Source organism: Cicer arietinum, chromosome 5 (genome assembly GCF_000331145.2).
Source record: "Cicer arietinum cultivar CDC Frontier isolate Library 1 chromosome 5, Cicar.CDCFrontier_v2.0, whole genome shotgun sequence".
Lineage (NCBI taxonomy): Eukaryota > Viridiplantae > Streptophyta > Magnoliopsida > Fabales > Fabaceae > Cicer > Cicer arietinum.
This window is the reverse complement of record NC_021164.2, coordinates 73,217,416-73,230,741: the sequence shown is the minus strand read 5'-3', so window position 1 is coordinate 73,230,741 and position 13,326 is coordinate 73,217,416. Positions and strand designations below refer to the sequence as shown.

Below are 13,326 nucleotides of genomic sequence, written 5' to 3'. Positions count from 1 at the left end.
AAGAGTGGTAAGTTTTTTCTCTTTTACTTCTCTGGTTTTATTAACTGCCATGGTCAACCTTCTATTGCATTATTGTTCAAATTTGAAATGCAAACTGTAGCTGTAGTTTTGTCAGAAGGCCGAATCACAATGTTTTGGGAATAAGATAAACTTTACTGCTTTATAGAAGGCCAGAAAGAAATGAAACTTTTAGTTGAGCTCAGGTGATCTAGAACAATAAACTTAGAGGGGACTTCTTCTTAGGGAAGAGTACTCCTCTCCTCTGATTAGAAAAATAAACCTGAAGTGCTCTTTTAGTAGGGCAAAGTATTTCACTCTTACTAAGTTTTAGTTACTGATATGCATAATGAATTGGTTTTTTATTACAAAGAAATAGGGAAAAGTCCCTTGGATTACAACTTTGCAGAACTTCGAGGGCCAGCAACCTCCCTGCTTTAAGGCACCAATTATTTCACAATTCACTCTCCCCATCCTCTCCTCCTAACCCATGTAACTAACTAACCTAAATTTCCAAAACTAACAAAGATATATTGGTTCACCCCCCACCCAAAGTTTCGCATTGTCCTCAAGGCAAACATGATAATAAACTAAAATAGTCCCCTCCAAGGTCCCATTGTAGATGAAGTTTTGTTGTGGAGGTTGAGACCTTTTTAACTCTGCACTTGAAAGGGGCTAAAGGTGTATACCCTATTGCAACAGAAAACAAAAGCTCTTGCATCCCCATATTAGCCTTTACCTTTTATGACCAATTTGGTCCTTACGCGGCTTTGTGCTTGGTCCAGTAATATAGGTCACAGACCCATGTATCGCTTTTGTGCTTGCCCCATGTCTCGCCTCCTCCTTGACACTAATTTTGGTTGCAGTTGCCTGCTCTGCTTCCACCATTTCTGCTGCTCTCCTTGTGTACTCTGTAAAAAAGGTTGATCTTGGCAGGGTGTGTGCACCATTTCTACCACTCGCTCTCTTCTCATTGCTTTTGCACGTCCCTTTCAAACCACTCTCTCTTAACATGGCAGTATTTTCCTAATAACATACAAGTTACTGAAGATAAAATCTCCAAAAACAATGAAAGATATCTTAAATAAGAGATAAAATAAATTTCTAAGAATAACATAATAATTCCTAAATGATGCAGTAATATATAAGTATGCCCCTCAATTCTGCATCACTAGGTGATTTTCCATCTGCTCTTTGTAGGAGCGAATAAGGCGAATGCAAAACGTGTTTAACAGAGAAAGGAATAAGTACAAAAGAGGCTACGAAAGCTGGAGGGAACATGGCGCTGGTGCATATCATCAGCATTTCCAAAGAGAAGATTGGTATTGGAAGGCTGATACTTCACACAGAGACAGGAGGACTAATTATCGAGAAACTCCAAGAGAGAGTGGAAACTATGCATTGTCACATCACTACTCAGTTTTGGGTCTTGACAGGTACCAACAGTAATCTAAATGGTCCACCTAGTTTGTGGTTTCAGAGGAAAAATTGTGTTTTGTTTACTTATATTACCCGAGGAAGTACAAGAAAACTGTTTGTATTATAGATTATAGAAGAGTAAACAAATTAGAGTTGTATTGATGAAGAAAATGTCTTATACTCTACCGGTTGGATACATGCTTAATGGTACACCCAGAACACCCAGTTCAGTGTTGTTAAATAGATGCTATTTTGGTACTGTAGGCTGTAGCTTTATAGCGTAGTTGAATTTGAACTAACCGATGTTGTTTTGTGATGTTATTTAGTGCAATATGTTGTCAAATAACGGTGCTATGACACTGTTGTGTAGTGGAATATGAACAAATCACTATTTTCCGCTATAAGTGGTTGACAACACTGAATTAGTTACCTATCTCATTTTAAGCTGTCTATACTTCAGACCTAAAGAAGTATGTGATTTCAGATGTGTTATTGGAACACAACTTTTGACTCAAACACCGTGTGTATGTATATATATAATATATATAGGTTTGTGCCATTAACCACTTTGAGTACTTCATTAACCACTTTTTAAACATATATTTCATTAACCACTAAAATACATGACATTAACTAATTTAGAGTACTTCTTAACCATTAAACCGTATTATTCTAAAATGGTTAATGTCTTGCACTTTAGTGGTTAATGAGATATATGTTAAATAAGTGGCTAATGAAGTATTCAAAGTGGTTAATGGTATAAACTTATATATGTGTCACAAAAATCTCAATAATAAATTATAAATTAATACTGTTCACCGTATAAATACGGTGAACAGTACCTACGGTGTCAATTTTTGGTGTTCAAATATCATTTTTGATGTGATTTTGATAACCTAGTGAGCAAGATCAGTATTTGTGAACAGAGTTTCCAAATTTTTGCTTGAATTGTAACTTTGTAAGTACTTGAAGACCTGTGCACGACTGTGTCCTATCTAAAAATGAAATTAGTATGCTTATTTTGCTTTCATAATTAGCCATTAAATTTAACTTTTTGTTGGATCTCAGGTTTAGGAAAACACCATATTCAGATGCTGAGATTAAGGTAACTTTATTTTCTCACAATGCCTTGCACATTACTGTTAGGGTGTGTTTGAGAATTGGTTTTTGGAGGGCTTTGGAGGGTTAAGTCTGTAATTTTAATATATATTTTATATTTAAAAAAATTAAAAGAACAAAATAGTATTATATGCTCCTTTATCATGTATATTTTAAATATAGAGTTAGCCTTCCAAAGCCTTTCCTTCCAAAATCCAACTCACAAACATACCCTTAGTGTTTTGCTATATTTTGTCTCTCAATTGCTATATGCATCACACTCATCTTGATACAAGTATTTCATCTTATTGTAATTTTGGTGTCTACGATGTGCAACATATGACCAGAATTGAAGTTTCTATGATACTACGGCATAGATTGTGTTTTTGAGCCCTATTCTTGAACTAGTTTCATAATTTATAATTATGTGTATGTTACTCATACAGTATTCTAGTGATTTCTGTCCTGATTTGATGTCCTGTAGAGTTTCCTCCCTTAAGATTTTTATTAAATATTTTGATTTTGTTGATGCTGCTGCCTATTTCTCTATGTCTTACATTACCTTGTTACTTTGTTTTGATTTCATTTGTTGATTATCCTCTTACCTTTGCAGTCAGCATTTAGGACAAAGGCAAAGGAGTATCATCCTGATCAGAACCAGGATAATAAAGGTAGGTCTTGACTTATTATCAGTGCACAAGATCTTGTGATTTCAAACTATGGCATTATTAATCATATAATCATGTATGGGGAAATGCCAGACGTTGCTGAAGCTAAGTTCAAAGAGGTGATGACTTCATTTGAGGCAATAAAACAGGAAAGAAAAAACCACAATCCGTAATTGCCAAACACTGCTCTACATTCCCAGGACTCGGAACAATGTGAGGTATTCCGAATAATTAATAAAGTTAATTATTTATTCATTTAATTTTCATCTTGCTAAATTATGAATCTGCTGCTAATAAATATTCTGCATTCATTAGTGATTCTTTTTGAATTTTTTTTGGAAATTCATCTATGTAAGATATGTACCTAGTTAATTAGAATTCCAACCACATATGTAATGCAACTGTATTGTGGTCTCAGTAGATTCCAGGGGGCGTTTGGATAATGATAATTATAATTCACCTACTGTACAGTGTACACAGTTGGAGCTCTTCACTGGGAAAATTATTTCCTCACACAATATGTCATTATTATTGCTACACATAATGTTAGGTACAATTTGCTTGTTTAACCAAATCGCTGTCCTGTTTTTACAAGGTCGGCCTTTACACCATGAGCACAATGTTTATGAGTCATTTTCCCTTTGGAGTTAACCGCTGCCACTATTTGTTGTTTGTTTATGAAACCAAATATTAATTAGACAAACTACCTTGTACGATCTTAAAAGTGTTTTAACTCGTGTAATTAGATTCGGACAAAACTTAGTTGTTGTTCTATAGCTGTTGTTGGTATTGTTTTATCAATTATAACGTGTTGCGTGTATTAAAATTTTCTGTTGAATTTAACTTTAAAATGATTTTGTTTATACTATTGGATACACAGTTCATGTGCTATGTTGTGATTGCAGAACCGTTAAATCAACAAATAAGAAACTGCGTCTAAGTTTTGTCCATTAGATTTCTGAATTCCTTTTAAGTTGAGTAAAGGCGGGAAAATAATCTCTTTGATGATGGTAGAAAAAGGAAAAGTTATACCAGTTTCTTATGTTCAATTTTTTCTTGTGCTCCTTTTTTCTGGGAATGAAACTGGATTATATGTCTGCCTAAAAGAGCTGGAATTGGAGTTTTATGCATATGATTATAGCAGTTTAATTTTGTCTTTATGCTTCAATGAACAGAATTTGACACTTAACAGACGTAAGTAACTCGTCTGAGCTGTACAAAGAAATCTGATAATAATATTAAATTGTGGTTAGCATGACTTCACTGAGTGGCAATGCCATTGCCATATTTGAACGGCTGCCTGGGAAACATTCAAGGTTGAATATGGAAGCCATAGGAAGAGATGGACACCTAAGTGCTGTTTTGAAGATTTTATTTTCAGCTTATCTTAAGAGATAAGCATTTGTATAACATACATAAGTGACTGGAAAAACTGATAAATATAACTTATGATACGGTCATAAGTTGTTTTCAATGTATTTGTATAAGTTTCCCAAAATAGTTCATAGAAAATTTATACAGATCTTGTATGAGTAACATTTCATAGAATAAATATTTAATTAAATTGTTTATTCAAACATTAGATCCAATTGTTTTCCAAAGGTTGACGTAACTCAAGATTTTCTACTTCTTCCTCTTACGGTGACGATTTTAGATAGGCCGCTTATATTGAATTTCAATTAATTCTGTAGTACTTACACTTAATAAAATTTAATTTAATCAGGTCTTTCACTAATGTACTGTTCAATTTTTTCTCTTAGCGATCAAAATCTTCGTCAATGAGTCACTGAATTATGATCAATTATGATGAGATTAAATCGTAAAATTAATCTGAAAAAATGAAAACGAATATTTCGGTGAATGTCAGCAATGGTTTTGTTGTTTTTTAATACCTAGTGCATGAATATTTTATTGGTTTATAGTCGTTGTGGCTTAAGATTATGACTTTGGGTTTTGCAAGAATTTTATTTTTTTGAAGTTTCAGTCAAATAAGGATGAAAATAGATAGCAACCAACAATAAAATGTAAGGCCATATTCTAACTTACAAATAAACAAAATAAAAGAAACATGCACATTAATGTTGACCCAAAAATGAATCAAAATTAATACCAATACTACAAGCCAGAATGTTTACAGATGTGTTTCAATTGAATCCGTCAGATTTCTGATTGAAAACAATGGTAGCTCATCTTGAAAACACCTTGACTTTTGAAAACACTAAATACAAACTTATGTAGCTGGAGGAGCTCTGTAATAAGCTGGAACAGTTGCAGGAAAGAACATTTGCCGGACTCCTTCTGCCTTAATTATGGGCAAGATGATTCCAGATGCACTCTGCCAAAAGACAATTGGTTTTTGCAATTAAAGTGGGTTTTTTCCAACAATTTATTAAAATAAAATATCAATGAATCCCAAAAAGCTTCCAACTTACAGAAATTAATCGGATTCCAATCCATAAGCGTTTAGGGGAAGGAAATGGTAGCAATAAACGACCAACACCATATATCGCAACAGCGAAGAAATGAAGAACCAAGCTCAGGGGCCGAGGGTTTAATCCTGAAAGCAAAGAGACTGGTCCTTCTGAGAATAAACCGCCGAGACTCAGATAATCAAAGCAAGCTTGACGCATTTCTTTCCTTGCTGGATCAGGTGATGCGCAAAAAACCTTGTAAAGTGCTCCTGCCAATGTATTTATGGTGGATGCAACTGGCTGCATATTCAAAGATTAAGATACCTTAGGCCTCAATCAGAGCTAAATAGCTTCATGAATGCTTATGCATCGTCTTTTTAATTCAAACGAAGAAAAAGAAAATAGGATGAAGAGGTGGTTGTGTCAGTTTGAGTCATTACCTTACGCAAGGTATAGAAGGACTCAAGGTATTTGCAAAGGCTAGGTGCATCAGTCAGATCATGCAAAGGCTTGAGAAGATTTCGCAGCACTACGATATCAGATAATGCCACAGTCATCCCGCCCCCAGTTAGGGGATGGCGCATGTTGAATGCGTCTCCCATCAGAAGGGCTCCCGGAGTAGGATAAGGAGCGGCTGGCATGCTTCTGTTTGGCATTGTCCTTATGTTGCCTTTGTCCACTGCAGCTATGAAAGAATCATGAATCTCAGGGGGTACCTGCAATATTATCATCATCTAACTTTACTAGCTGAGGATGTGAAATATAATCCTGCTCACTGAGTGAGAAGTAACCAAATGGCAAGCCTAAAAAACAATTTGTACTTGTAGAACCTCGAGTATATAGTACCTGTGGAGCTACCACTGTCTTCAAATACTTCGCCATTTCACCATTGGAAATAGATGGAACCTTCTGACCAGGAACATCAACCAGACAACGAACTTCTGTACTACTTATGGGATAAAACAGAACCGGCGAAGGATCTCCCAGTATGACGTGGCCATGATTTGCACATGGAAGTTCACAGTTTTCCAAAACTAAGCCAACAAAACAAGAGGGAACTTCTACCTGCAAACATATAGAAATATAAAAAACCAGTGATCCAAAATTCTACTGAATACTGGTTTTTACAAACATGACTCACATGAATAGACATGGGGAGAAAATAATAGCAAAATGTGAAATCGATTATGGTTCTATGGATACTTATTACTTTATACAACAACAAAAACCAAGTCTTATTCCGCTGGGTAAGGTTGGCTATATGGATCAAACGACGTCATAATATTTTATTATAGATCATATCTTTATCCAAATCATTGACATCTAAGTCTTTCTTGATAATTTCTCTTCAAGGCTTTCTTAGTCTTCCTCTACCTGTAGCATTTGAGCTCAACCCCCATTTGATTCACTCTCTTCACTGTAGAATCTACAAGTCTCTTCCACAGTAATATGTTCAAACATCCGACGTAACATTCTAATCTCTGTAACTTTGTAAAAGAATGATAACAAGATCATATATGTATATATTTAAGCTGAAAATTTTATCACCTTAGGATTACAAAGAGAACGGCGCAAGTTTGAGAAACAGCCATCACAAACAATGGTAAGAGGTGCACATGCGGATAATTCCTGAGCATCTTTTGTTTTGTACTGTACCCCTTTAATTGTACCGTTCTCTTCAAGCAGTGAAGTGACTGTTCCTTGCTCCAATTGCACACTACATAACAATAATAATAATAATAATAACCACAACAATAATAACAAGTAACAACTGAAGATAGAAAGTAAAGAGTCTTTTAATTTAAAGTAAAAGAAAACATTTACTGTGATAAAGTTGTGCGATTTTAGAGAAAAATAGGAGACAAAATAATAAATTTGTGCGATTTTAGAGAAAAATAGAAGACAAAATAATAAGAGTTTGAATATTATTGATAATAGCTTTATGCTAACTTTATTACAAAAGACTCGATACTAATCTCTATTTATAGAGAAATATAAAATCAATCTTAAATCAGAAACAAATCATAATAATAATGAGAGATATTCTAAGATATCTCTATGATTATAAATTGACATAGAAAATAACTCAAGATACTCTAATATAATATAATAGATATTATAAGATATTTTCTAATATTCTAACATTCTGTATTAAAAACAAAAACAATATCTAATACTTGTATTGTATTTTAAAGTATTTAGTATAGTTTATCTTAACCAATGGCCTTAGCCTTTTAGGTATCTATTAACAAGATCCTTAAAATATCAATCCAAGTCAGCTTAAATGACACCCATCAGTAAAATGAAATTGAAAAAAAAGTCAGATGAAACGATCTAAGTCTTTCTTGATAATTTCTCTTCAAGGCTTTCTTAGTCTTCCTCTACCTGTAGCATTTGAGCTCAACCCCCATTTGATTCACTCTCTTCACTGTAGAATCTACAAGTCTCTTCCACAGTAATATGTTCAAACATCCGACGTAACATTCTAATCTCTGTAACTTTGTAAAAGAATGATAACAAGATCATATATGTATATATTTAAGCTGAAAATTTTATCACCTTAGGATTACAAAGAGAACGGCGCAAGTTTGAGAAACAGCCATCACAAACAATGGTAAGAGGTGCACATGCGGATAATTCCTGAGCATCTTTTGTTTTGTACTGTACCCCTTTAATTGTACCGTTCTCTTCAAGCAGTGAAGTGACTGTTCCTTGCTCCAATTGCACACTACATAACAATAATAATAATAATAATAACCACAACAATAATAACAAGTAACAACTGAAGATAGAAAGTAAAGAGTCTTTTAATTTAAAGTAAAAGAAAACATTTACTGTGATAAAGTTGTGCGATTTTAGAGAAAAATAGGAGACAAAATAATAAATTTGTGCGATTTTAGAGAAAAATAGAAGACAAAATAATAAGAGTTTGAATATTATTGATAATAGCTTTATGCTAACTTTATTACAAAAGACTCGATACTAATCTCTATTTATAGAGAAATATAAAATCAATCTTAAATCAGAAACAAATCATAATAATAATGAGAGATATTCTAAGATATCTCTATGATTATAAATTGACATAGAAAATAACTCAAGATACTCTAATATAATATAATAGATATTATAAGATATTTTCTAATATTCTAACATTCTGTATTAAAAACAAAAACAATATCTAATACTTGTATTGTATTTTAAAGTATTTAGTATAGTTTATCTTAACCAATGGCCTTAGCCTTTTAGGTATCTATTAACAAGATCCTTAAAATATCAATCCAAGTCAGCTTAAATGACACCCATCAGTAAAATGAAATTGAAAAAAAAGTCAGATGAAACGTTTCCCAGTAAATGAATCCTGCATCACTACATGTAGAATCATGGGGAGGTAGAGCACACTAGCAAGCCAAACTTTATAATAGACAAACTAGGACCATGAAGTAAAGGAAGAAACCAATACTTGGGAAGGGAGGCAGCCTTCTCTCTCATCCTCTGAATAAAACGCCCATTGTGAAAGCTTCTGCCAGCGATATCTGAGTGAAACTTTTCCAATGGATAAGAGAGTCGAGTGTGTTTCCCATCCTTGAAAAGAGCATACCCGAACACTTGCTGAGCATCAATTTTCTCCACACAATCTGCAATAATAGACAAACCATGATCATTCTCCCTTTTGTTCTAAGTGGAGTTAAAAAGACAAAAAAACATGTGTTTCAGCACTCAAGATCAGCCAGAATCTAGAAGTTGAAGAAACTATGGGCCGTAAAAACATAGTTGAGTTTGCACTACCTTCAAGTCCCAGCTCAATCAATTTGAGATAGCCTCCAGGTTGTAGCAATTCTCCAACAATTCGGTCTGGTTCATTCAGATCTCTTTCAATAACAAGAACTCGACGTCCATCCTATATTAGATAATATTTATGCAGTCAAAACTTGATAGTGAATATGTTCTAGAAAGCAGTACTTAATTAAAAACTTCCAAAATACATCATGAATCAACTTGATCAACACAACACAACACACACAATGCAACACAAAAAATGAGACAAAAGACAGGGAAAAGGGGAGGACCAGCTGAGCTGGATAGCAGAACCTTAAGACCTTAAGTTCAGAGTCAGTTGTCCCCTCAAATGAATATGGAAAACTAAATCTTAACTTCATCAATGAAACCCTAAGGGACTTTTATACAAGGAAGAAAAACAAAGAGGGAAACAAACCCTCATAACAGAATTAACAAACTCTAACTGCTTATAACAACAATCATTCAATATCCCCTTCAACACACAACCAAAGGAGAATAAAAGAACCGAATTAGTGTTTGTTTTTCAAAGGTAATTCATTTTCATCTGCTTAGAAGAAAAATAACTGCTTCAACTACAAGAGTGTTTCACTCTTAAATTTACAATTACATAACTATTAACTACATATTGTATATAGTAAAGTGGGACTGCCACACGTTAACCACAAGTACCTAAACTGAAACCAAAATACAAACATTAACGATAACAATAGCATGAAATTATGTTTAAACACATACCAAAAGTACCTAAATTGAAAGTTAATGACATAAATTGACTGTTGTTGACGTAACTGGATGCCTACAAACATGGATGTCTCAATCTGTCCCCACTCCATTGATAAGTGGTAGAGAAAAAGTTTCATATACCGTCAAGAAACCTATACCTGACCCACCATGGGTTTAAGCTTAGACATGAGCATGTATACAGATACCGTTAATTTATCATCTCTATCTTTCTTTTTGGTTTATTATCACCTCTATCTTTAACTATGTAGCACTCACACTTTGAATCGAAGTTGTATCTAGTGTCTGTCACATGTAGGTACCCAGTACTGTCACCACTTAAATTCAATCACTTTTATTTTCTTAAACTATTATTTGTTTCTTAAACTATTATTCGTGACTACGAGTCAGTCTGTGTCAGGTGTTCGTCTTTTTACCGGTGCTTCATAGATCGTAATCATACCCCTTCCCCGCCAACTGTGTACACATGATGATCTATAATTCGATAAAACCAAAGACAGTCGCAGTATTTAAAATTGATTTTCAATGAAGAAAAAATCTAATAATTATCTCCCAAACGGTAACAAAAAAAATTCATAGACAGAAGGAATATTTGAAATTTCTGAAGTAATTAAAAAACTAACTCCTCTTACTACTTTTCTCCAGAATCTCAACAAAAGTAAAAAGTAAAAAGTAAAAAAAAAATAAAAAATACTCTTGGAGCAAGAGAAACTTAATCTTGTAATCAAATAAACCACAAATGAAAACGCAAAGCTACTATCATAAAGCAAATACATTTCCATGTCTAAGAACCGAAAAAACGTTTCTCACTGGAGAAAAAGGCGCAAAAAACGAAGTTAGGAAGAAATCTAAATGAAAAAACCTTGCCGAGAGTGTAAGCGAGAGCGGAACCAGCAACACCAGCTCCAACAATAATGATATCAACGTCACCGTTTGGATTGAAAGATCTACATTGACCGGTGGCGGTTGTAATGTTCTCCGTGATGGTGGAAGTGGTAGCATCGGAATGGTTATTCTTTGAGAAAAGAAAATTGTAGAAGGCGAGGATGGTGAGGATGGAGCATATGATGAATCCAAAGGCATAGTAGGGGTCCACCATTTCGATGAAACTCTCTGTTTCGCCACGGAGATGGTGGTGGTGCGGGGTGTTGAGTTCCCTCGCTCGCTCTCTCTCTCTCTCGCTCTCTCTCTGCTTCGCTGGACGCAATGTGAATTTAAAAAGGTTATGTGTTGTTTTGCGTGGCTTAATACAACCCAACGAATTTCACGAGGATCATTTTTTTAATTTTTAATTTTTTTTATAACACTTGAATTAAATTAATGAAGAATGTGTTGTTTAATAAAGTTCAATTACGTCCATTTTTTTTAATTAAGAAATTTGTGCCAAAAAAATAAGAAAGATTTCTGAAGTCTCACTCTTTAATATACAATGACACAATAATAAAATATTATACATAAATTATATTACAATGATAAATGAAGTTTTAAAAATAAATTTAATGGACACGAAGTGATTTATCACTGTAAAACACATAAATACAATATATTTATTTAAAATAACATCACTTTTTGTGAATATTAAAACAAAATCATTAATTGAGCGTAAAAAAAGTTAAAAAAATATAATTTAATATATAATATGATTTGACGTCGACGGTTGGAAAATTAACTCTCACAAATTATTTTTATTCGATTTAATTTGAATGTAAAATTAGGGGAAATTCAACCAATTGAATTGGTTCAAACTAAAATTTTAAACGTTTAGACAGTTTATTTAGCTATTTTTAAACTTCAGGATATCCGTGTATCATGCTTATTTATCATATGCTAAATTTTTATGGTTTTTAAACTTTATTTCTTTTTGTTATCCTAGATCATTAGATAATTTAGGAGTTTTTTCAGCTCTTGAATTTAATTAGGTGTTTGTAGTTTTACTTTTTTTTTTTATATTAACCAATAAATTTTTGTAATTTTGTTGTGTTTTAGAAGTTTGGAGAAAAAAATATTATTCTATTAATAAAATTTGTGTTGAGAATTTGACGTTGTTGATATTGTTCTAATAAAAGAATAATCTTATCTCATCTTGTTTGGTGATGAGATCGAACTCGTATGTGCTAATAAATAAAGAAAGGAGAATTTTTGAAAATGAGTGAACAAAGTAGGAAAATTTGTTCTTTCATAGAAAGTTTTTATTCACTTTATTTGAGCTAAAGAATTGTTAGTCTCTCTTTAAGAGTTATTTGATTGTTTATTGTAAAATATTATCAGAAACATGTATCTCAAACCGAATAGTGGCTAATTCCACAAAAAGTTTGATTGTACATAATAACTTTGAAAATATTATAGTTTAATCAATGTTGATAATAGTATATTTTAATAGTATATTTTAATATTGTAATTCAAGTGATTTAGTGAAAAATTATTTAATGTCAAAAGATGTATTTATTATTAGAGAGATGAATTAGTAAATTTATGTGTTCAAGTATTTTCTTTCATGTCTTTTAATTTAAAAATATTTGTTCTAAATTGTGAGTTTTATGATTTTTTATAGCATATAATATTTTTGAAAAAATTTTACAAATTTTATTTATAAAAAGATTTTATCAAATATAATTTGACTCGCTTTTTTTTTTTTTTTTTCACTATCTGGATTGATATTAGAGTTTGGTGTCTTAATTGAAAACTCTATACTGTAAGAGCAAAAATCCTTTCGTGAAAAATATCATGTCTACTAGTGACAACAAAAGTGTAGAGGAAGTCATGTGTCTCGTCTTCCATTCTTTAATGGTCAAAAATTATTGGAAGGACAAAATATAAGCATTCACACAACTTTGAGTTTTGGAATATTGTGAAATTCTACACTGATTAGATGATTATAATTTATCATAAAAATCATATACATGTTAAATACTTGTTATTGATCGAGTAATTAAGAATTGATAGTGTGTCTATTGCTGAAGAGAATATATGTATTTGATTATTAATGTATTTTATTAAAAAAAAATAGATAAAAGTGTGCAAATATTTATAATAAATAAGTATAATTTGTTGTACAAATCATATATTAGATTTATGTGAGTTTTTAATCAATTAATTAAAAATTGATAATTTACAAAAGTTATTAATCAATTAATTAAAAATTGATAATTTAGAAAAAAAATAAATGTGTATTTGATGTTTCACTAATTATA

The 13,326-nt window shown here is 32.4% G+C and overlaps 2 protein-coding genes across 2 annotated transcripts in view; one reads left to right on the top strand and one right to left on the bottom strand.

The window, feature by feature from the left end:
* LOC101509000 (uncharacterized) overlaps positions 1 to 4,764 on the top strand; it is a 5,906-nt gene extending 1,142 nt beyond the window's left edge. The window contains exons 3-8 of the mRNA XM_073368858.1: positions 864 to 934; positions 1,198 to 1,433; positions 2,485 to 2,521; positions 3,128 to 3,185; positions 3,276 to 3,400; positions 4,358 to 4,764. Coding sequence (XP_073224959.1) covers positions 864 to 934; positions 1,198 to 1,433; positions 2,485 to 2,521; positions 3,128 to 3,185; positions 3,276 to 3,355 — 482 coding nt within the window. The 3' untranslated portion in view covers positions 3,356 to 3,400; positions 4,358 to 4,764. The remainder of the gene's footprint in view (positions 1 to 863; positions 935 to 1,197; positions 1,434 to 2,484; positions 2,522 to 3,127; positions 3,186 to 3,275; positions 3,401 to 4,357) is intronic.
* Positions 4,765 to 5,183: 419 nt separating this feature from the next.
* LOC101491995 (squalene monooxygenase SE1-like) lies at positions 5,184 to 11,357 on the bottom strand. The gene is made up of 8 exons (XM_004501434.4): positions 10,998 to 11,357; positions 9,383 to 9,494; positions 9,057 to 9,231; positions 8,153 to 8,321; positions 6,440 to 6,658; positions 6,034 to 6,309; positions 5,615 to 5,893; positions 5,184 to 5,517 (listed from the first exon to the last, which is right to left on the bottom strand). The coding sequence occupies exons 1-8, from the start codon at positions 11,232 to 11,234 to the stop codon at positions 5,413 to 5,415; spliced, it is 1,572 nt and encodes a 523-aa protein (XP_004501491.1). The 5' UTR covers positions 11,235 to 11,357; the 3' UTR covers positions 5,184 to 5,412.
* Positions 11,358 to 13,326: the final 1,969 nt, after the last annotated feature.

Coding starts and splice junctions, on each gene's coding strand:
- LOC101491995 (XM_004501434.4), bottom strand. CDS start 11,234: ATGGTGGACCCCTACTATGCCTTTGGATTCATCATATGCTCCATCCTC. Junction 6,310..6,439: donor AGACAGTGGTAGCTCCACAG/GTACTATATACT, acceptor ATAATATTGCAG/GTACCCCCTGAGATTCATGA. Junction 5,894..6,033: donor CCTTCTATACCTTGCGTAAG/GTAATGACTCAA, acceptor TTGAATATGCAG/CCAGTTGCATCCACCATAAA.